The sequence below is a fragment of the Amphiprion ocellaris genome, chromosome 6 (assembly GCF_022539595.1).
Source record: "Amphiprion ocellaris isolate individual 3 ecotype Okinawa chromosome 6, ASM2253959v1, whole genome shotgun sequence".
Classification (NCBI taxonomy): Eukaryota; Metazoa; Chordata; class Actinopteri; family Pomacentridae; genus Amphiprion; species Amphiprion ocellaris.
The window spans coordinates 5,044,138-5,069,437 of NC_072771.1; the positions used below are offsets into that span (position 1 = coordinate 5,044,138).

A 25,300-nucleotide genomic window follows, 5' to 3' on the forward strand; every position below is an offset into this window, starting at 1 on the left:
TTTGGTGTGCAGTTGGTTAATGTCAAACTATTTCTCCAACTTCAAAAATAACAGTCAGCCTCCCTTAGAGTGAACTATTCTTGGAGAAGACGTCTGACAATGAACTGCATCACCCATTTTCAGCTTCAGAAGAGGAAGTGAGCACACGCCTGAAAATGTTTGCTCAAAATCTGAGCCAAAGTCTAGCTGCTCGCTGTTTAGAGGAAATTAAAATCAGTTGTTCTGATGACGATGGAGTGTTGCGAAGCCGGTGGAGAGCGTGAGTCAACTCCTGACTCAGTCCACAGAGGCTGGGCGGCCAGCTGGAGGTTTGTGTTTAGCTGCAAAATCAGAGACGCTCTCTGCTTGAAAACAACACATCACAGGCGACGGAATGATGGAGAGACGAGATAAAGGAAGAGAAATCGGAGATGGGGAAGCTGGAGACTTACAACCAAGTGTGTGTTTGCGCGCATGAAAGTGTTTGTCAGTCAGTTAAACATCTTTCCTGTGAGGAAACCCTAGTCAAAGCTGCCACTACTGTCGAAGCTTTGAAGAGACTCTGGCGGTGCACCTGTGGTGAAGACGAACCTTTCATGTCACATTAAAGAAATGCTGCATCGCTACTTTCAGCAACAATGCCTACTGAGAGGCAAATAGTTAATAAAACTCAAAATAATTTCATGCACTTTCTTACTGAATGTGCTACATATGATCTGTCACAGCACAAATATTTTTAAAATTATTTTTCTTGCAATCTTATAACAGTCTTAGCATTATGGATAGACCGATTACTGGCCTGTTTGATTATTGTAGTCAATATCTGGCATTTTTCAGATTATCTGTAATCTTATTGGATGATTATTGATAAATTAAATGTACTACTTCAGGTCTGATGTAGCCTCTTTTCGTTGTATGGAGTCACTCTGTGGTCTCAGAAATGTCTCTCAAACAGAAACCGAACAAGAAACACAAACTAGAAAATTAGCTTCTCTGGCAGTGGCTAGCGGCTACACTAACGGCTAATGACTAAGTTAGAAGACAGCCAAGGATTAGAATGAAACAGAGTCTGGAAAGCAATAATTAATGCTTCAGACATGGACCTTGGTGGGCAATAAAAGAGACAGAACATTAGCATTTGTTTGATTACCTGTATGTTTATTGGCCGATTATTGATAAATTAAATGTGCTTCTTCAGCTTTGCTCACCGTTGCCAATGCTATGCTAACGGCTAGCGGCTAAGTTAGAAGGCAACCATAGAATAACTTGAAACAGAGTCTGGAAAACAATAATTATTAATGCTTTAAGATGTGGACCTTAGTGACAATAAAAGTGATAGAACAGTAAAAGATTAAGAAAATACACAAGGACAGCAGGACTGTCCTAATTTATTCACTCCTATTTCTATTTTACAGTCACTCTTTTTAATAGCGAAGCTTTGTTATGAATGACAGCTTCTCTGCTATCATATGCTGTTGAAGCATAACAAGCAAATTCGGTTTCAAATATCGGTTATCGGCCTTTCCTGATCACCAGTCGTCCCTAAAAATATCCCCACATATCAGTCGATCCCTACTTAGCATCTTGAACGTAATTATAAAATCACTGAAAAGGAAGAAAAAACAGTGACGAAAAGCTATGCACCGAGCGTCTTCATCAGTAAAGTCAAAGAGAGAACAAAAAGACAAACATCTGAAAAGAACAGAGTAGATGCAAACTGATAAATTGATGTTAGAAGTGCTTCTCATTGCATCTTTACTGCTGTGTATTTGTGTGCCAGAGAGTTCACCTGTGGATTTATTTGAAGCTCTTCGTCTGATCTCCGTCACCATGAGTCGGGACACCTGGGTGGTGAACTGCAGCAGGTCGGAGAACTTCTCCGTCATGCTGCTGGGTGGAGCATTTCCGAACACCTACGGCAGAGAAATCAGATTTAACTTAATGAATACATGCAAATAAAACAGGAAAAAGTGCAAAAACAAATGCAACAAGGCCACAGACGGAAGCAGAACAGACTAAAAATCTAAATACATGCAGCCTACAGATGCTCACGTCAAATAGAAACAAACAGGAACCATCAAGGTGGAGGTAAACTTGCTCATATCTGCTTGGGTTCTGTCCCATTTTTACTGTCACAGAGAACAAAGCAGATGAAGCCTTTGGGAGCGTAGGTCAAAGACGAGCTCCACTTCATTCAACAGAGGCTCATCGTGTGTTTATTTATCCTGCAAATCTGACATTAAAGCCGGCCTGGAGACGGGCGTCCTGCTGCACCGGGACTACTTTGCTTTTCAATTCTGACATGAATTACGCCACCAGTGAGTGAATCGTAGCCTGCGCCGGGCAATTAGCTGACAAGTCAAGAGACCCTCGGTAAGGTTCTCCAGTCTGACAAGAAACGCTCAGAGGGGCTGTCCAAAGCTGCAAAACAAACAGGCTCATTATTCTATACCTGCAACGTAAAGAAAGACAGGGAAAGCAGATGGACGGGCCCCGAGTCCTACATTCTACATTTCGCTTCTAAGCACTCAAATGTTTACCTGTATGGGCAAATAATTAATCAACAGAGGGTCTTAGTGTATTTTCCAATAGTCGTCTGGTTCATTTATTACTGAGCAAGACTTCCCTGATCTTGTTTATTAAATTTTTATCTGCCCCATTGAAGAGCACCTGTCAGATCAGCTATCACAGTCACGCAACACTTCCTTCTACCCTTTGTAAACATAAATATTGGGATTTCATCGCATTTATTTGCAATATGTTCCTATGTAAAGCTCTGTTTGATGACTAAGACGATTCACACAGAGTATAATCCCTTTAAACAAACAGCAGCTTGTCATCTGTTTACGTCTTGTGTCCTGGATTATTATTATTAGAGCTAAAATGATTCCACTTTATTAAGCCAGCCAGTAAACAGAAAAACAGACAGGAAGAGCTTCTGTAAGAAATTAGTTATTTTACTCATTTATAGGGGATCGATATTTGATGGAAATATCAAAGTTGCAAAATGGCCAAGTGTAATATTCAAATTACACTGCAGGAGCTGCTATTTTTTGGTACAAAGTAAAATGTGTCACAAACTACCATTATAAATAAAGTAAATCACATTATAATTTTTATCTGAAAACTTCCCATTTCCACTAAAATCCTGAGTCAGATAGTCATATCGCATATCATCTCTCATGACAAATGCAATCTGTTTTTTTTTTCTGCTTATCGTTTAGTAATAAGATTTATCACAGAAACATGACGACTAATTCTAGCTTTTCAGCATAGATATACATTGCGTACTTCAGGTTTTGGATCGCGCAAAACGAGAAAAATTGCAGATGATACGTTGGCCCTTTGTTAGATGTTTTTCACTATATTTTGGTATTTCATAGATTTAGATCACCTAGAGCAGTAATTAAATTAAAATCACAGAATGTCTGACATTCTTCAGATATGGTTTATCATGTGTATGTGCCACAAAGCAATTAAACTACTTTTACAATCACAACCGTGGTTAACATGCCCCAGTAACTGATCACCTCTAGGTCTTGATGTGACCTATTTTCTACAAAAATGTTTTTTTGCATTGCTCATTGAGTTTCTTTCGGCCTCCACTATATTCTGATCTATTTCATTTTTGACAAAGAAGATTGCTGTCTCAGTTGTTTGAGATTTTGATTCATTTTTGTAAACCAACTGTGGCTCACAAGACAGTTTCTTCTGATATTGCGAGTGTTTTTGGGCTGTAGCTTCCAGGTCGACTGATTAATTGATTGGTCAATATGTTCACACCTGCTTAAGTTCCTGCTGAGTTTAGTAGATTTTAAAGCCTGATAGTGGCGCATTATCAAAACATTGGTTAAACTAGAAAAGCACTCAGAGCGCAGTATTCCACCAAGGCTGCTCAGTCGTATCATTTCCAATGGATGAAATCTTGAAAAAAATCGTAACAGAAATCACAGCACCATAGAATGTGTCCATTTATTCTAGATGTACACAAAAACAAAATGACCTTGCGCTGATCACAGGTGTGTGTTATACATGTGTACGTTACGTACGGATACCGAATCGCATAACCTAAATATGTAACAGTTGGTGGGAATTGATGGGACTCATAAACACCCCCACAATTTAATCAGTTGTTCCTTGTATCATTTCTGATGGATAAGTCTGATAAGTCCTCAGCAGTGGATTTATAGTAGGATCACTGACGGCAGCTGACGTAGTGTTCACTTGTTGTCATGGTTACAGTGACACTGTGCCACTATCTAGCAATGATACAGAAATCTTTAACAAATCCGTGGATACAGACTATAAGCCGCATCACTGCCAAAATCTGATCACTTGGTTCTTGTGTCATTTCTGACCTTCCCTGAAAATTTCATCCAAATCCGTTAATCTGTTGTTGAGTAATGTTGCTAACAAACAGACAGACAGACAGACAGACAAAAACCAACAGCGATCGTCACATTACTCCGCCGAGACTCCATCTCCTTGGCGGAGTAATAATCTTAGCTCTGACAGTGTGTCTTTATTTGCCAACACACCTGTCTACCAGGTGTGCATTAGACAATGTTCACTTTGTCGACCGGGTCTGGACATCTGCAGCATCACCGTCAAGATTAAACAATGCATTAAATATGTACTATTTAGTAGAAAAAGTAAATATACACTACCAGTCAAAAGTTTGGACACACCTTCTCATTCAATGGTTTTTATTTGATTATTTTATACATTGTATATTAATATTGAAGACATCAAAACTATAAAATAATGCATATGGAATTAGGCTGTCAATAAAAAAGCATTAATCTTCAGTATTAATCTACAATGTAAAAAATAATGCAAATAAATAAAAAGCATTGAATGAGAAGGCGTGTTCAAACTTTTGACTGGTAGTGTATGTCTCAGGTACATTGAAAAGATGTATGTCATTGTGCTTTGTTTAGCAGATATTTACAGTTAAAGTCAACACACCTGCACAAGGAAACAGGCTTATTTCCATCAGATTTAAGTGCAGGATGTTGAAACAGAATCTGTGACATTTCTAGCCAGGTGTGTATGAAAACAAGTTTTCAACCACGAGATTTGAATCTCTGAAAGTCCCCAGCCCATTGTGTCTATTACGTGCATGATGAAAGAGGTGTTGCAGGAGTGATGGAGGAGGAACCAGGAGTCCAACAGCTCACCTGACACCAACTGATGTTTCTGAAAAACTACATGTGCATGAAACAGCAGGTTTGAATGTCGGCTTCATATATCAGCGAAACCAAATTAAATACGCCGTCAAGTGTCAAATCAGAGTGGCTGTATGCCTGCTCTTGTATTATTCATCTGCTTGTGTTTGAACCGGCCCCAGCTCCTCCCTCCACCCCGCTGAGACTCACCCTGTTAAAGACAGGAAGCATCATGTAGAGCTTCTCCTCCTGCTCCTTCTGGGTCATGTGTCGAGGAGGGTGGCACAGCTCAGAGAAGAGGCGTCGCAGGTGCATCAGGCCCAGAGCGTTGTCCTGGGGGCTGCACTCCTCCTGCCTCGGCCGTCCCATGATCCTTTTCACCATGTTCATCTTGAGCGGCTTTGTCAGGGCAAAGGCAGCCCTGCACAAAACAGAAGCGGAAGGCATAAGTTACGTTTCACTGTAACTCACTACTTAAAACAAGCTGTTGGGCTGAATTCTGAACCTTGAAGCATTTTGATACCAACTTCTCTGCACAACAGAGTATCAAAAAGAGTCAAACAATAAAAGATGGTATTGTACATTGGTAAGACTGGTTTTCTTTTGTCGTTCTTTACTAGTCAGACTCTGTGATGTAAATCAAAATACTGTCAATTTCAGACAGAAAAACATTTGGGTAAGTTAATGTAGCGTGTTTGGTTGTCTTACAGCATCATTTAACATTTCAAAAGTCTGACTTTTTTTGGAAAATAACAAGGGGTTTGTAGAAAAGTACCTGAATAATGTATTGTTCTGGTACCAAAAAACACAACTTGGGTCAAACGACAAGGCCTCATAACAATTAATAATAATAATCCAGGAGACTAGTGATGTACATTTGAAGAAAAATAGAAAGATTGAATTTTGAATTAAAAAAAAAACTCCAACACAAAACTATGATGAAAAGTCCTTGTTTCTTTATCTATTACTAACGATGAAAATTTGAATTAATGTTCCCAACCAACTGTCAGTGGTAAAACCAATTAATCATTAATGTGTATAAACCACAGTGGGCACTACTCTATATGTTGATAAGAGATCTTTCATTAATCATGGATGTGTGATTTTTGCAGCAAAAATGGCTTGGTTAAATTAGGCAACTAGCAACTGGAGCGCTGTCCTGCTAGTCTCTGGTTCGTCTTACAAATTTGAGCACTAGCCAGGAGTCATTAACCACCACAGAAGTCTCTGTCATGGTGCCCCAATGCTAGCTAAAATCCCTCTATCCACAGACAGTTAAACAGTTTGGCTACATTAGGCCCTAACAAAAAGTTAGTCTTCGTAGACTCCAACCTGTCTTGAATATGTGAGCTGTGACTGGAAAGCATTAACCGCCACAGCTGTCTTTGTCATGGTGGCCAGTCGCTAGCTAAATCCCTGCAAATCTCTCTGCTTGCCAACACAGAAGTTTTTCAATCCAATTTTATTCATATAGCGCCAATTACAATTCAAATTGTCTCAAGACACTTTACACAACCCATATGCCTGAACAGTTATGTTATCCAGAAAGTCATGTTTAAAAAAATAGTGACACTGATAGCTGAAAAAATGCTAAATATTGGATCTGAAATCCAAAATCAATCATTAGAGCTGTAAGGTGACAGAGACACAAACACATCAACATCCGTGACTGATAAGAATTTTGCATCTCTTTTCCCCTGGCTTTTCCACTGATGCGCTGCCCTACTAGACTCTGATTTGTCTGTTGAATTTGAGCACTAGCCAGACGTCATTAACTGCCACTGAATTCTCTGTCATGGTGGCTCAATGCTAGCTAAACTTCCATAATCCAGACACATGAAAATAGCTGTTAAACAGCTTGGCTACATTAGCCTGTCAGCTAACGAAAAGCTGCCTTAGTATAATCCAGCTTGTCTTGAATATGTGAGCTGTGACTGGAAACCATTAACCGCCACAGACATCTTTGTCATGGTGGCCCATCGCTAGCTAAACTCCCACAGACAGGTGAAAATGGCTGTTAAACAGCTTGGCTACTTTAACCACTCGGCTAACTAAACACGGTTTCAGTAGACTCGGGCTTGTCTTAAATATGTGAGCTCTGACTGGAAACCATTAACCACTACAAAAGTCTTTGTTATGGTGACCAATTCGCTAGTTAAACCCCTACAATCCTCTCTGCTTGCCAACACAGAACTTATGCTATCCAGAAAGTCATGTTAACAAAAATAATGACACTGATAGCTGAAAAAAATGCTAAATATTAGATCTGAAATCTAAAATTAGTCAACTCCTAAAAACAGCTAATAAGATTTCCAAATACAAACTCTTCTCTGCTGGTTTTGACACAAAAACTGTAAATAATTTGGATGATCTGTCGAGCTATAGCGATCAATAATAGCTCCTAACTTGAGCTTGGTGTGAAACCTCCATCAGTACATGTGGTATAATCAAACTGTCATGTTTGGTTTTAAATATACAGCAGCTCGCTGCTCCAAAGGCCGCCAAATAAATCAAAGAACCGTTTGCTCTGATGAGCAGATGTGACACATTTCAGGCTACAGATTGTACTGCAAGTTCAGGTTACTAGAGCTGTAAGGTGACGGAGACACAAACACATCAACATCCGTGACTGATAAGAATTTTGCATCTCTTTTCCCCTGGGCACAGTTGATATACATATCTTTCGCCATTTGTTCCGCATGTCAACCGCTCTCCAGACTATTTCAGATGGTTGCTAGGAGATTCCACAGAACTACAAAGCCTACATACAACACAGATAAACATCTGGCGATAAAAACGGAATCAACAGCTTGGAAGAGTGCAACAAAGCTACTCATCAACCACAAATAAAAGCTTGCTTTTGAGCGATTGCACTGACGGTAACATCATTCATGGGCCTCTCAGGATACTGGAGAAAAAGAGAAAAATACAAAGCTGGATCTCTTTTGTCAGCTCTTGTTTCCTTTCCTTGCATTTCCCTACCATACAAAATCTTTTTAACTAACCTTGTGTACACCTACAATGACAACACAACTGCTCTGACCCTTGAAAACACTGTTCAACTTTTGAAATCACATGCAGCTCAAAAGGATTTACTTGTCCTAAATTGCTCTTTTGTGCAAGACTCTTATTTAAACCAAATGGAGCTCCTTTACATCTGAACATCAGGTATAAAGTATAAACACAGATTACAGCAATGAGTACATCCCTGATGCATTCGTCAGCTTGCAGACCAACACTGAATTGAACTGCAGCTAAAAAAACTGCAACAGTTCAGTCCCAGTCCTCTAAGAAACTCAGCAAATCCATGAAGAGTGAGTAGACATGACAGCCTATCGTGCAATCCCTGCTTTTCCCACAGTACTCCTCACAGTGGATTACTCTCACTACAGAAAAATGAAAAAAATTAGACCCAGCACTTTGGCTTTAAAACTAAAAGCTAGCAGTCCTAAGAATGTAAAAAAAAAAAGAGGTTTTTGATGCCAATTTTAATTACTCACTGCAATGATGCATCACAAGCTGACTTCCATGAGCATAAAGCATAAGCATAAAATGATAAATACAAAAACAGCACTGACTTTTATAGCTATTTTATGGGCTAAAGTGCATCCAAAAAAGCATCATCAGCAAGGTTAAAGTCAGTCTTGCTCCACAGTATCTCTGTGGTAATTTCTAGAATTTGATAAAGGTAGCAGTGCCCATTAGCTAAAATACCTAAATAAATCCTTCCTGAAAGCTAGTAAAATTAACCAGCAACTATATTAGCTCTACAGTTGCCACCAAAGTTTGTCCCTGCAGCCAATGCACGGTACCGAAAAAAAGGGCTTTAAAGAAAATATTACTACACAAATCAATAGAGTCTAAAGCTTTAAAGACAGCAGCCAACCAAAGTTAATTTGAAGCTAATGTGGAAGTGTTTCATTCTGTAAAACCCTGGCTCTATACAAAGGTGGATGACCCCTCCATGATTTCACCAATATCTCAACTCCTGGCTAATCTAACAATAATAATAATAATTCAAAGACCACTATAAATTTAAGTCTTAACACAATTTAAACAGGTGAGTTAAATAATAATTAAACCCTTGTACAGTTATCATACAGGGGTGAATTACCTATAGAGACCAAAACTATGTTATATTACAGGCTGTAAATATGTTTATTTTTATTGTAAAGTTGGACATTTTAATATGGATGTCTATCTGGACTGACTCACTTTTGAAGTCAACCTCAAGTGGACATTTGAGGAACTGCATTCATTTGTCAGAAAACCACCAATAGCCTGCTCTAAAAACTCTCTAGCTTCACTTTACTTAGATTCCCAAAGTCTCAATTTCTCTCTGGAAATAATTAGTTATTTTTAAGTATTTTTTAAAAGTGTTTTTTAAGTCTACTTGCACTTTTTAATTTCAATACCTGTCCTGTTAGCACAATGCTGCTACAGAAATAGCATTGGCCAATATGTGGACCAGTCGGTACTTCCAGTAAGCTAGTGTTTGATTCAGTTTGGGATTAAAGTCGTTGTTCCCCGAGTGTGGAAGGCAACAGTTGTACATTTGGATGGACAAAAAATACATGCTAACCATCATCATATTTCACTTAGTATATCAGTATTTATATATCTGTAAATTCAAATATTTTTGCATTAAAAAATTACCCTAAACTTACATTATGGGTAATTTCTTTTTCACACAGTCTAAACTGCAAAAACTTATTTGGTTCACCAAAATGTTGCTAATGAAAGTATTTTTGCATTTTCAAGTAATTTTTTCTACAGTTATGATGTCAGTCACCATTGACAACAAAGGTCCTTTTCCAATTTTCTGCTCTGTTCAGATTCCAAGACCATACAGTGTACTGTCCCACAATATTTTTCTATGTGTATTTGTACTTTTTAATTTCAACACCTGCCCTGTTAGCACAAAGCTGCTAAAGAAACAGCATTAACCCATGCAGGGACCAGTCAGTACTTCGAGGAAGCTAGTCTATGATTCAGTTTGGGATAGAAGTCATTGTTCCCCAAGTGTGGAAGGCAACAGTTGCACATTTGGAGGGAGCGAAAAAAAACATGTCAACCATCATCATACTTCACTTAGTACATCCGTATTTATATATCTGTATAATTAAAATATTTTCGCATTAAAAAATTACATAAATGTGTACTATGGGCAACTTCTTTGTCCAACAGTTTCGCACACAATGTCTAACCTGCAAAAACACATTATTTGGTACACCAAAATGTTGCTAATGAATGTATTATTGCATTTATATGTAATTTTTTCCACAATTATGACATCAGTCACTATTTTCCAACTTCCTGCTCTGGTAAGATTCCATGACCAGATACTCTCAATTAATATTTTGCTATGTGTATTTGTACTTTTTAATTTCAATACTTGCTCCTGTTAGCACAAAGCTGCTACAGAAACACCATTAACGAGTGTTTGATTCAGTTTAGGATAGAAGTTTTCGTTCCCCGAGTGTGAAGGAAAAAGCTGTACATTTGGATGGTCTTCGCACAAAAAAAAAAACAAAACAAAAAAAACACATCAACCATCATCATACTTCACTTAGTGCATCTGTATTTATATTTCTTTGTACAATTCAGATATTTTTGCATTAAAAAAATACCCTAAATGTGTATTATGGCTCATTTCTTTCTCCAAACACACTGTCTAACCTGCAAAAACACATTATCTGGTGCACCAAAATGTCACTAATGAATGTATTCTGCCTGAATACATGACTCAGATGTGCAAAGAGTTATTTTGTCTTAAACTGTACCAGGAAATTTTCTCTTAAAATATTCCTGGCTGGTAACCTAAAGACGTCCTACTTGGTCTGAAACTGGAATGAAAGGTGCCCCACTTTAACCGAGCTTAAGGACCACTCTGCTTCAAATCACACAAAGCACTGCCCTCCTTGACACATACCAGTCTAACTACAGGTCAGCGTTCTCCTCTCCTACGTCCTGGTCTAAATGGAACCTCAGTGTACCTCTATGAAGGACCGAGTAAAGTATTTTTCATTCCATCTCCGCGGCCACTTTTGTGATTCCTACATAAATCTGAATTCCAACCAGGCATCCTTGGGGTAAGAGCCCCCATGAGCGGGCTAATTTACTCTTGGCAAGCTTCTCCGTCTGTTGGCTGCATTTAAATTTGATTCCATTGTTGTGATACCAGGAGTGCTGGTGTGACGGAGATATTAGTGTATTTTTGAAGTAGACTGTAGCCTTGGCCGCATGCCAGGAACAGCTGATTTTGAATAATGTGACCGCGGATGCTCCTCCTTGCTGTTTGCTCTCTGTATGATAAACAACAACCCGACAGTCCTCTGTTTTTGTACTCAGATGTCTGTTTTTTTCTGGCTAAAATGTGCATTTCTAATTAACATCATGTGCTACAAATCAGTCACTCCATACAGAAATTTATTTGCAGCAGAGACTTGGAAATTAACTGTCAGATTAGAGGGTAAAACATCTCTAATCTCCGAGCTTTTCTATAGTCGCTAATCTCATTTTATACACAATATGTACAGATCAATATCACGCCGCAGAAAGGAGTAAAAAACTCTAATTCGATTGCTTCATGACCTTTCTCCTAATACCAGCAACGGATCTGAATTTTTTGGCTTCTCCACTGATCCAGCACTGTGACTGTAAGGGCTAAGTGGGCAGATTGTGTGTTCCCACCGGTCTGCCCTCTATTCAACGCTTTTCTTGTTCAAGGCCTGCTTTGCCGTGACGGGCATCTTGAACAGCCCACATCTACTTTCTCCTCTCGTTCCTTTACGGACTGTCATAAAAGACGGCAAAGACCGTGAAGAGCGGCATAATGGAAGAGACGGACAAGCTGGAAAGAAGCTTCCGAGTGTTATTCTGATTTACAGGGAAGTGGCATCTGTGGGACTCATAAAATTGCCCAAGACCGAGGGCTTCAGTAACTTGTTTTGCCCACACAGCGGGCCTGCCCTCGGCGTGAACTCGCACTCAAACTGCAATCGCATTTTTACATCCCGCCATTTGGTACACTTTTTATCTCAAGCGCCTGACAAGTGTCCATGAGTGCCTACAAACGTTTTTAGCATGCGTTTGTTTCCGCACGGAGAACGCAAACATCCACTGCATTAAGAGTGATTTAATTAGAATTATAAGCAGGGAAAATAACAAAACAAGGGTGCTGTCTGAAATATCAATCAACCACAACACACACACAAAACAAGATATCAAAATGATGACAAATGCTGCTGAAAGAAAATTTCACAAGAACATCACCAGGTAGGACTTGTTCATTTTTACGGACACGTGATGGAGATCAAACGAGACAAGACCTGAAAGGCTCCGGATCTGACATTTACAATACAGCCTGTGTTGGCAGCGATATACAGCACAATTCAGCTCTAACTAACCGCCAGCTCTGCCCGCCTGAGATAAGGTATAAGAACAAGTCCTACAGTTTACAGTACATCCCTCGAAAAACAACCAAATTATACCGCTGCCTGCTGCACAGACTGATAAAGTTTGGTCAACGTTTGACACTGGATTTTTGTTTTTCGGTGACGGGCTAAATAAATCGTCACAGGCACATTTTTTACAGCATTATAACTAGATTTCTGAAGGGATAAACTCCATTTTTACAGCAAGAAAAATCATAAAAGACAAAAGAAATAAAATTCAAAGGTACAATTCACCTCTATTGTACTAAAAAGAACACGCTACTGCTTCACTTTCAGTCCATTTCTAAGAGGTGATGTCTGCAGAACATCAAGTCCTTTCAGAGAGTCACAAGGTCTGACAGCTGAGAGAAGTTTTAAAGTGAAATTGAAATTCAACAAGAAGGTTTAAGGGCAAAGGAAAAGATTCTGCAATTTTATTATGGGGCAGATCAAGGGCATAATATGCATGCGGAGAGGAATAGCAACACTGGATCCTGCTGGTTCTGTGTCAGCAAATAATGAAAAATGTATTTGTTGCCTTCATTGGGTTACTCAGGAAGTGAAATAAGTTCCTTTTTAGTTATTTCTCCTTTTAAAAAGTCTGAATATTACTTTATTAAAACTTGGTAGCAAAAGTAATTAGCTGTTCTACTCAAAATTTACTACAAAGTGACATAAGCTTTTGTTGTTAGCTGTCCAGATGTCAGCTCTGGTGAGAGTGTTGGGCTGATTTTTTTCCATTTCAGCTGTTGAAACCATCCATCCTTCGTTTAGCTTTTCCGCTAACTCACCAACAACATTCTGACAACAATGCAGTAATATCTGGATAAGTAGCTGTAATGTGATGACTGCTTTGGCTTCTGTAATCCCTTAGAGTAGTCGTAACTTGGCAAAGTAATAATAACATATTATTGGGTAACAAACAACACTGCTAAATTGTTAGCAATATCAATGGCAAATACAACAAATGCTAACTGGGGAAAAAACTGTTAATAATCAGTCTTTAAAGAACAAAACTGAGCCTTTTCTTTTGCAGTCAAGAACAAACAAAAACATTTTGTGTACTTGTTGCTGAAGAATCACACAAATTCTTCACACTTCACTCACTTAACAGTCAATAATGTGCAATAACTACAATAACACTAATAAAACTCCATTACTATTAATTACACTGTGTTCTTTTACTTCTATTTTTCTTAGAACAATGCACATTTTACATTTTATGCTTGTACTTCTCCAGTTTGTGTTTATATTTTCAGACAGTATTATTATCTATATATAATTTCTCTTCAGATCAATAAAGTATTTCTGATTCACTGATGTACCTGTTGACAATCTTTCAAGACTCTCTCTGACTTCTCTCATATTTTCTATTAAAAACTTTTGGTGGCTCATTGAAGCTGAGTAACTTGTAGCTGTCGTTGTTGGCCTTATATTTACGGAGGTAAAGGCTGATTATTTTTATGAGCTGCCATAACACTGATGAGATAAGAGACTTGTTCTCAGCACTGCAAACCTGCTTCCTCTTCCTGTGATGACACTTATTTTATTTTTGGTCATTGCCTCTCACTAACACCATTCATCAACCTACAAGCCAGGCCTTATCATAAATAAAACAAGCTGAATCCTCTACAGGATGGATGGCAGTCTGAGACCCATGAGGCACATATAAAGGTGGCCGAGGCCTTGGGAAAAAGCCGCAGTGCATCCACAGTGCATTTGGCCGAGCCAGCACACCAGCAGTGGGGTTACGAGGAGATCACGACGGGGTCTCGGCTGCATCAGCAGAAAAGCCTGACTTCAGCTGCCGGCTAAAATGGAAACGCGCGATGAGCCACAGACGAGTCTGTAGAAAAGCTGCTTGTCAAGAAGAAAATCTTGCCAGACGTCAGAAACTGAGAATCCAGAAGCAGAAGTGGTCGGTCTGAGCCAGGGTTAAAAATATCCAGAGCAATGAGCCAGGTTCCTGAGTCATTTTTAAAGCTGTAAGATTCACTGTGAAAATTAAAAAAAAAAAAAAACAAGAACAGGACTGACTAGTGAAAGCTTCTTTAGAGATATGGACTGTCTCGATGGGTGTCGCTCACTGAGACCTGATGAAACTATAAAAATAAGACTCTAACCTGGATTGGGCTGCAACTTAAGATGTTGCATATACTATATATATGTACGATACAGCGCAGATGTCCATGCGTGTTCTGCACTCCGCTCAGACGGTGATTTCTGTTGCATTGCACGCTCACATCCGCTTTTGATGACGTATCGTGCTCAGGCGATTCATCGATTCATCATTAGTTGCAGCCCTAAACCTGGATAACTAGAGCAACTACTCTGCCACGAATGTCATTCATGTGTGTCTACAATGAGATTTATTCAAACTGTCAAAAACTGTCTTCTACTGACTCCAAATAACAAATATTTGGTGTCATATCAGGCATATCCATTGAAAACTAACTGAAAGGACAATTCTGTTATTTCATATTTTAATTCTGAGGGTTTCCTGCTACGTTTTAACCTCCAAGCAGTTTCTGCTATTGTCACATTTTTATTCACTGTGGGCTCATTGTAGTCTGCAATATAAAGTCTGCAGCTCTATGGAAACTAAACAACCATAGTAAAGAAGCAAAGAGGACACAAACTGCTCTTTTGTGCAGTATAACGAATTTGGAGTTCCAGAAATCGTATAAACAGGAAAAAGTGAAAGTTTTCTCTTTTAAAAATAGCTTTACAATTACAGAAAAAACCTGGAACAAACATTTTGCCTGAATTTTCACCACATCTGTTCACTGCAACTGAGTAAATCATAGCTTCTCAGTGTTATTGAGGAGCACAGAATTTATTTATTTCTACTGTGTCAAGCAGTTTGCACTATAGGATTAACTGATTTTGATGAACTGTTGTGATTAAATTATAGTTTTGGTTACTATTCATGATGGAAATGCTCGTCACATATGTTGAGTTTGATTGGTAGTTGAAAAGTTGTTTCTCTTTTTACAGTTTCGGCGCTGACAAATGGTGCAATTTGGATGATTTAGAGGTTTATAATATTGCGTGAAATAAAGAAGCACCTCCTTTGACATCACATTCCTATGAACTCTAATATGAGAGGCTTATTAAGGTTTAATCATGCTAGCTAACATGTTTCTGGAGGTTAAAGTGAAAGAAAGTGTTCCTAAAAGAAGAAAGAAACTGCATTCACAGTAACAATAGGTAGCATTGGTTAAAATCAAACCTGAACTCTATAAGCTGTGCTGCATATTTAAACAGTACTGTCTGTAAGAACGTTTGCCTTCATTTTACCTTCCAAATAGCATGTAGCACGAGTTTTGAAAAGCCAGTACCAGTGTATTTCTATCCTACACCTTAATGAAGTGACCCTCCACAAGTGTGACTGATTTACACTCAGCGATGGAGTGGGAGGAAGAGGGGGAGGATGGGAACGGAAAAAGGCCTTCAACAATCGCTGCCTTGGAGTGTTAGCAACTTAAGACCTGATAAATATCAGCTTGGAGGGGCCTTCAGTGGAGCAATTTGATGCCAGATCTGCTGTGGAGCGCTGGATGAACCAGAAGACCAGCTAAAGAAAGATACCGGACCTTTGTGTTAACAGAGAGGGCAGACATTTTCTGGCATCTAGTACAAAGAAGACCAATTCTATCATAGAGGTGTTTTGATGATCCATATCATTTTAACTGTTACAGAGTTTAAAGCCATTTAAATTACAGATTATTACATAATCATTGAATAAATACATTCTGAAGAAGAAACAATTAAAAACTTAATGTACTTTTTGTATTCAGATTAGGCAACCGAATTATCTTCGTAACCGACAATCAGCAGCATTATCAATAAGTGATCGATGACTTAATAACGTAATTCACGCGACGTAAGCCACCTACATATGCCAATGGGCCACTGGAACATCATCCTAGACGTCTTCTGCTTGTCTTGAATACATGAACTCCAGCCTGTAGTCATTAACCATCACAGAAGGCATTGTCATGGTGCCCTTTGCTACCTAAACCCCCACAATGCTCACTGTTTGCTAACATGGAACTGCCAGTAGTCCAAGTGACCACCTCCTTTAGTCGCTACAGTGTTAAACACAAAAAACTGCAGTCTTCAGTCTCATGAATAACACCTGGTGGTGCAAATAGGTACTACAACTATGTGTAATACATTTTCTGACACGCATGTCCTTTGTTTTCTGCCTTATCAGTTATTTGTCGTCAGTTACATTTTAAAATAACCGTTAATCATGAACATTTCTAACACATAAGTTGTTTGCAAACATCTTCTCATATCCCTCTGTTTAGGAACAACACACTACAGGGGGTCCTCGACTTACATCAGAGTCCCGTTCCTATGGATTGACATAAGTTTTCGCCATATGTCGGGACTCCGGCGAAAATGTAAAGACGTTCCGTGCATCAATGATATCGAGCAGTTCTTTGGAAAAGTCATGGATAACAATAACTTTCATGCATGCATGAGTCATTTTACAAGAAGATAACAGAATATGTTGCACTGTTTTTACAACTTGAGTGTTTTATTATGTCTAATTTCATTTCCATGGAGACGGCTTTCCTTTTCTTTGAAGTACTGCCATCAGAAGAGTCTGACTTGCGCTTGGGAGCCATAATGAAGGGCAAAAAGTTTCCAAAATAACAACAGAAATGAAAGAAAGCGAATGTAGCACAATCCAAGGTGGCGTACAACCGGCGAATTTAATGAGGCATTTGTCCGCTCCGCTCACCAACTAGTTCCATGTAACGACTAAACGCCGTAGGTCGAGGACGTCGTAAACCGAGGACCCCCTGTATTTACAAAAAAAATTCTTCTTACATAGTAGCACAAGTGCTTCTTGGGGGAAAAAGAAGTTTCAAGTTCCCAGCAAAATTAGAATAAGCTCAAAATTCTATTTAATAAACTGGAATTGTCGTTCTGAGACGCATTCGAGCTGAAATGGCCCCATCAATTTTTGTACTGTAATGTATCCTTGGTGGAGACCAAAGCCAGCAATTATTTCTGAACAATGCTGACTGTTAGCGCTGCTGTACAGGGCCCCGTGTAACAGAGAGTCACTGAAGCAAACAGGAGTGCTGAGAGAATGGTAGAGCCAGAGCTCAGCAGGGCCGGGACCACAAACTGAGGCAAACACATGTCATACGACTCAGCATAAGGCTGAGCTGGAAAATCAACAAAAGGAACGGCAGCGATCTGCAGACAAATGCAGGATTACAAGTCACTCCACCTACTTGGTAAGCAGAGAGCGTCACGAAACCAGAGTCTAGACTTAAGACAAATGACTTGGAGCTGTGCTAGTGCCTCCCTTTCTGCTTCAGGCTCTTAATTTCAGGTGACACTAAACCTGCGAGACGTGGTTAACATATGAGTGCACAAATGACTGTTATGGTGCGGTTTTAGTTGAATAATAGCTCAGGGAAGAACATGTCTTTACCTGTAAGCTGTTTTTTGTTTTAGTTGGCTTCCTGAAGCTCAGAGGAAATGATGTGTAAAATTGTCTGTTCAGGTATAAATGGACAAACATGAGCGCCAACATGCACCTAAAAGACAGTATTGAATTGCTGCCTGATCCCATTTACCTCCACTAACCTACCTGCTAAGATGTCACATTAAGAGGACAGAGTGAAAAGAAGCCATGCCATGAGTAGTAAATAGGATTTTTATTATTATCTCTCCTGAAATTTCTTTGCTTTTGAGGGAGGGATTACTTTCAAACCTTAAAATCAGCTTGATTAACAGGAGTGCTTTTTAATTTTCAGTCTCCAAATTAACACGAGGATACATTTTTAATTTCAGATCTGGAAACGCGGCCAGGAAAAACAGGATGCCCACACCTTTGGCAACGGAGCGCTTCCTTCACAGAGATACGAGGCCATCTTATCTGCTGATCCAAAATGTGTTGTGGGAGAATGGATGCACCGAAAAGGAGGCTGGAAACTGAGCACAAGCGATTTAGATTCCTTTCACAACGTCCACAAGATGCTGATGTTTTCTCCAACGCCGCCATTGAGGAGCTTTGTCTTTGGCACAGATTTTTTTATATGTTAAGACCTTGCCAGCAAGCCTTGTCTCTCTGCCCTGATGTGAATCTGAATTTCCAGAAAGTTGACTTATGTAAGCAAACCACATGATGTATACTCGATCGACCTGGGTGACATAACAGGGAGGATTAAGGTAGCATCTTTAATAGGGATTAGAAACTCGTAGTGCCGTCCTCAGACAAGGGATTATCAATGACAAGCTACTGATACTTTTAGGAGTACTACACAGGAAAAAAAACTGCATGCACCCCTGATCATTTCATGCTGCAGGCATGACCGGTACTGTGAAGGAAAAACAGCATCACGCCACATCTTGTCTTGGCTGCGACAAAGAAAATGAGTCAATGGCATCAATGGAATGTCAACTCCAATGCAAGCGGGGAACCGAGCTCGGCTTTCTTGGCCCTCCAGCCTTTTTCAAAAGCATTCTCTTTAAGCGGACGCCAGCTTCAATGAACGTCTCGCAGAGTTAGCGCTAACTCCTGAGAGATGAAGGCAAGCCAATGCCCTGGAAGAGCCCGACTCTTCCAAGGTTTGTGTGGTTGTTCCTCTGGAGAAAGTGATGTAATCTCAGAAATGTCTCCAGCCCGACAATTTAACAGGGGGTAGGTGGAAGCCGGGGAGCTCCACAGAGGAGAAGAAGAAGAAGAAGAAATGGGCTGACAGAAGTTAGATAAAAACCCAAACATGTGAAATGCAAATTTGAAGAAAGGAAACGGCTCTGTAAGCAGGGTGGTGAATTCACACCAGCCCTCAGCCAAGTGTTGGCACAATCTGACTAACTGTCTTCTTTGCAAACCACAGTGACATAGAGTGAATACTTGTCTTTGTAGGAAACAAACAGCTAGAGGAAAAACTGTTCACAAAATCAACAGAAGAAGGAAGATAGAGCTGCAGTGGAGCAGCTAAACAGTTGCTGTCTGACCTGTGTGACTGTAACACGAGTCAGAAGGGCAGGAAATGATCTCATGCCAAATACGTTTCATTACAGGGTATCATCACAAATCCTCCTTGTGTCACTTCTGCCAGCTGTTTTGCTTCATTATCGCTGTAAAAGGTGAACATCGGGGCAAAGTGGCTTTTGTGAACGCTCGGAGAAACGTTGATTTCATTCACAAAAATCAGTGTGAGCGCCTCACTTTTTCCAAAGCTCAAAGGGTAACGCTGCCAAGCTAAAATTATTCAGTTATATCACTGAATGGAATGCCAGCAAACAGGTCGAATAGAAAACGCTGCCTGTGGACAATCATAATTACAAGACAAAACTATGTAATTCAAAAACATAAGACCAAGTAGTGTGAATTTTTATTTTAAATCACATTAGTTTATTATAGTTGCACTGATAGAACACATTTTGATTTTAACATACATTAATATTTCTTCTATATATTTGCCTTGTAACATATGTTGCATCATCAATAAGGCTTTGTGCTCCATGTTTTGCAAATACAACCCAAAGAACAATGACCCCACTGTAAACAATCCCGGTTTATCCTGGCTCAGAATAGATCTTTAGGGGGTTACAATAAGCAGATTAGTCCATGTACAGTAATGGAGTTTCTGTTGCCATATTTAACAGAAATGTAGGCATTTTTCAATGATTTATGACCATTTGATGAATAAAAATCTGTCGTATGCTTGAGTAAATGAACCCTAATTAACAAAACTGGTTAAAAATGACCTATTTTTTAAAAATTGTTATCATTTTATTTTCCTTTAGTGCTGACTAAAACTTCTTTGGGATGTGTGAAAATTCCTCTACTCAAGATAAACTCTCACTTTTTTCATTTTTCGTTTTGCATCAAAGGTGCCTGATTACTCCATCTTTGATTTTGATGGTCATTGCCAGCCTGTTCATCTAATCTTTTAATTTAACAGTGCAAAATCTCAAGTTCACAATTAAAATCCTCAAAAACATCAAGTGAATATTATCGGATTACACATATTAAACTTGAAAACACATCCAGCCTGTTGAAGCAGGACTTCCATGTTTTCTATTATAACTTATAATATAGACTGTAACCTTAAAATATCTAGTGGCAACTGCTGAAATTAACTTGCAAACATTTCTGTAGCAAAATATAACAATAAGTGAAAAAAATGGAGCAAATGGAATAAAACATTTACCAATTACACCCATTACATAAACCAATATGTAACCCTTTACAATCTTTGCCTCTTTTCTATGCAGCAGATGATGCTTCGAGATACATCAGAGTATCACCATCACTTACACTATACACTATCATCTTAAATTCTGGCAGTTGCCCTACATATAGGGACAGGCAATTTTCAAAAATTCCCTTTGTTGCAAGGAGTTAAAAGGCTTAAAATTGAGATAAAATTAATCAAATAAACTAAAAAAAATAGTAGTGTGCCCATTTGAACACTTGTTAAACACTTAAAAGTAGCACCTTTAAAACTTTTTCTTCTTGTCTATCCAGCAGACGATGCTTCAAGATACATCACGGTATTGTGCAACAGATAAAGCTGTTATTATCAGAGTGCAATTTAAATATCAGCCAGTATTTTAGCTTGATAATCAGTGGTACCACTCCTGAGGAAAATATCTCAGGGATAGTTCTGTAGCAGTACATACTTAGACATTCTATATTCAAATTTTCCATGTCATAATGGGTTAAAAGGCCTAAAAAGCATCGAATAAACCAAATAAATAGTGAGCACTGTACTGATTTTAGCACTTGTTATACAAAGTTAAACATAGCCCTTTCATTCTCATTTCTCATCCCTGTACATATTGTAAATATTACTACTATTTTATTATTATTTTATTACTATTATTATGTTTATTGATGCATAAGCTGCTGTAACAATGTGAATTTCCCCTGGCGTGGGGAGAAATAAAGGACTATCTTATCTTAAATCCTTTGCTTCTAGTCTATCCAGCAGATGATGCCTTTAGTTACATCAAAGTATTGTGTTGCAGTTAAATCAGTTACTAACATGACTTATACTACAAACTGTAATCTTAATTTTCAGCAGTTGCTACTAGATATTTTAACTTCATTACCAAAATACGTACCAATGAGCGAAAAGATTTAAAATTACACAAAATGATTCAAATAAACCAGAAAAATGTCTAGCAAAACCCAGCAGATGACGCCTCAAGATACATCAGGGCATTCATTATCATGGCATAAACTATGGACTGTAATGTTAAATTTCATCAAGTATTTCAGCTAGATAATCAGTGGCACCACTCCTAAAGAAAATATCTCAGGGATAGTTCTGTAGCACTACATACTCTGACATTCTATATTCAAATATCCCATGTCGTAATGAGTTAAAAGGCCTAAAACTGCACAAATAGCATCAAACAAACCAAATAAATAGCCAGGACTGTGCTGATTTTAACACTTGTTATGGAGTCAGATGTAGCCTTTCAAGCCTTTGCTTCTTTTCTATACAGGAGATGATGTCTCTAGTTATATTAAGGTATTATGTTACAGATAAAACAGTTATTGTCATGACTCGTGCTACAGGCTACAAGTATTTTAACTTGGTAATCAATGGTAACCTTCCTGAGGAAAATATCGTACTTATATTCAAACTACTGCTAAGTATGGATGAGTTAAAAAGCTTAACAATTCCACAAAATGAATCAAATAAATGTGAAAAACACAGTCAGTAGTGTGCTGATATGAACATTTTCAAGGCTTTGCTTCTTTTCTATCCAGCAGATGATGCCTTCAGTTATACTGGGGTATTTTGTTACAGATACAGCAGCTCCCTGTTGCATCCCCAACTGCTCGATGGTGGCGATGACGGTAACGAAAGCTTTGATGGTAAATAACATGTAAAACGGTCAACAATATCAATCAACACGCTAAATCCACCGAGGTCATGCTTGATAGTTAGCAGTAAACAAGTCGCTGGTCGCCGCGGAGACAGCAGCAGCTCTGATTTTTCCCCTACCTGCTGTTCTCTCTGCGCTCCGCCAGCATCTCAACTCATCAGCGGCACAACCGACAGAAATAATCCACCATCAGCCGAAGAACGACCGACCGCTCTTATTCCTCTCTCCGAAAAAAAACTGTGTGTTTCTGATGAGGACGGGCGACGACAATGGTGTCATGCCTTCCCCTCACGGCAGCGTGAGAAGGGAGGAGGAGAGGCGAAGCAGGGAGGCATGGCTTGTCTTCATTGGCAGTGCCAGCGGCTTTGTTCGCCTGCCAGCATACTGTGTGTGTGTTTGTGTGTGTGTGTGTTTGTGTGTGTGTGTTTGTGTGTGAGTGAGTGTGTGTGTGTGTGTGTGTGTGGTCTGCCGGGACTGGCACAGCTGATCCCTCCCTGACACCAGGGTGGGGTGTTCAGGGCTCTGGAGGAAGAGGAGGGGAGGGCGACTATGGCCATAACACCGACAGGAACATACCATTTACAGAGGAAGAGGGGGGGAAGGAAGAGGAGGCACAGTAGTAAGCTTCATCTATAATTCATCTTACGGGCATTTCAGTCGTCATTATGTACATCCGAGCTCAGCGACTTCACATTAACTTTGCATCATTATGTAAGGACTGAAAGTTCTCCATCGGCTGTACAAAAAGAAGGGTTTGTACAGGAATCCATGTGGTTCCATTTTTTAAAATATGAAAATTTTCTTCTTTGAACCAAATAAAAACTGATCATCTTTGAGTTGGTCAGACAAATGAAGTGTTTTGGAAACGGTTGTCTACACTTCCAAAGATTTAGGTCACGATTGGAAACCTAATTTTATACTTTGTTAACAAGTAGGCGAACCTAAAATCAACTGCAATACAAGAAACAAAGATAATTTGCCAAACTTGTAGATTTGCTGTATCTACAGCCATAGCATCCAAGTAAACAGGTAAATTTTTTGGTCGCAGGGATGCAAATTTTGAACAACTTCATTAACTGATAGTTGGCAGGATTATCAGTCAATAGTCTTGAATTTCCCTCGGGATTAATAAAGCATCTATCTATCTATCTATCTATCTATCTATCTCTAGTCAAATAATCAAAATAACTAAGTAAACTCTGCGTATCGTGTATCTTAATGAGTTCTCTTTGACTGCAATCACGTGACGTGCTACTCTGACAGCATAAACACGACTTTGGTTGCTCCTCTGATGCAAATAACAAGCAACAATCTCATAGCAGTGCAACGATATCACACTTTAACTCACTAACAACACAAAAACTCTGATCAGTAGCCATTAAGCATCACAGGATACTTTGTCACGGTTGCACTTTACTAAATAAACTCCCACAATGCTCTCTGCTTACCAGCACAGAACTACCAGTAGCTCGACTGACCACTTCCTTTGGTCATTTCATTGTTTAACATTAAGAGGATTCCCCTGGTGGAACAACCAGGTACTACAGTTAATCTACAGTATATTTTCTGACATGTCTGTCCTTCGTCTTCTGCCTTATCGGTTAATATAATCTTATCATAAAGTCTGTGTGTAAACTTTGCAAACAGCAGTTTAAATATCACAGCTCAGCAACCAACATGGCAGATCATCTAAAAACAGCAGCTGTAACTTGTCTGTATTATGTTTCTCAATAGTTCTTGTGCTGGAATAACCAGTTGAAATAGTTCCACTTTCAGGAACCGCATGAATATGGGCAGAAGCGTGCTGGTCTGTTTTGAGTCTGTTGACATTTCGGTATAAAATAACCAGGTTAAATGATTTAATAGGCTGCAAATACTTGTTTTACATCTTGGCCTGTAATTCATTTAGGCTAATAAGGCTAGCAGGGTGCACTGTGGCCAATTTAGCTGATCTAGAGATAGTTGTGAGACTACTTTTTCCTGCAACTAATAGACTAGTTGAGGAGTTGGTGCAACTTCAATTGACCAAGATGTATTTGGATGACCACTGCCCTAGTAATGCCGCTATTTTGGCAGTCTTGTCTCGGCTTCTTCGACAATTTAAGGTACGTGTCCACTAGATCCAGCAATCTCCTGCATCCCATTCACTGTCTATTTCATTGGCAGTGCCAGCGGCTTTGTTCGCCTGCCAGCATACTGTGTGTGTGTGTGTGTGTGTTTGTGTGTGTGTGTGTGTGTGTTTGTGTGTGAGTGTGTGTGTGTGTGTGTGTGTGTGTGTGTGTGTGTGTGTGTGTGTGTGTGTGTGTGTGGTCTGCCGGGACTGGCACAGCTGATCCCTCCCTGACACCAGGGTGGGGTGTTCAGGGCTCTGGAGGAAGAGGAGGGGAGGGCGACTATGGCCATAACACCGACAGGAACATACCATTTACAGAGGAAGAGGGGGGGAAGGAAGAGGAGGCACAGTAGTAAGCTTCATCTATAATTCATCTTACGGGCATTTCAGTCGTCATTATGTACATCCGAGCTCAGCGACTTCACATTAACTTTGCATCATTATGTAAGGACTGAAAGTTCTCCATCGGCTGTACAAAAAGAAGGGTTTGTACAGGAATCCATGTGGTTCCATTTTTTAAAATATGAAAATTCTCTTCTTTGAACCAAATAAAAACTGATCATCTTTGAGTTGGTCAGACAAATGAAGTGTTTTGGAAACGGCTGTCTACACTTCCAAAGATTTAGGTCATGATTGGAAACCTAATTTTATACTTTGTTAACAAGTAGGCGGCACCAAAATCAACTGCAATACAAGAAACAAAGATAATTTGCCAAACT

At 39.3% G+C, this 25,300-nt stretch overlaps 1 protein-coding gene across 7 annotated transcripts in view; it reads right to left on the minus strand.

Annotated features, from left to right (window-relative positions):
• wdfy3 (WD repeat and FYVE domain containing 3) overlaps positions 1-25,300 on the minus strand; it is a 174,963-nt gene that overhangs the window by 138,182 nt on the left and 11,481 nt on the right. For 5 of the 7 annotated variants that reach the window (XM_055011773.1, XM_023265775.3, XM_055011772.1 and 2 more), the window contains exons 1-3: positions 22,588-22,891; positions 5,358-5,568; positions 1,769-1,892 (exon numbers count right to left, since the gene is read on the minus strand). In XM_055011773.1, the coding sequence (XP_054867748.1) occupies positions 1,769-1,892; positions 5,358-5,568; positions 22,588-22,616 (364 nt within the window). In that variant the 5' untranslated portion in view covers positions 22,617-22,891. Of the gene's footprint in view, positions 1-1,768; positions 1,893-5,357; positions 5,569-22,587; positions 22,893-25,300 lie in introns of those variants that run through there. The other 2 variants (XM_055011771.1, XM_055011774.1) reach the window with 2 other exon arrangements.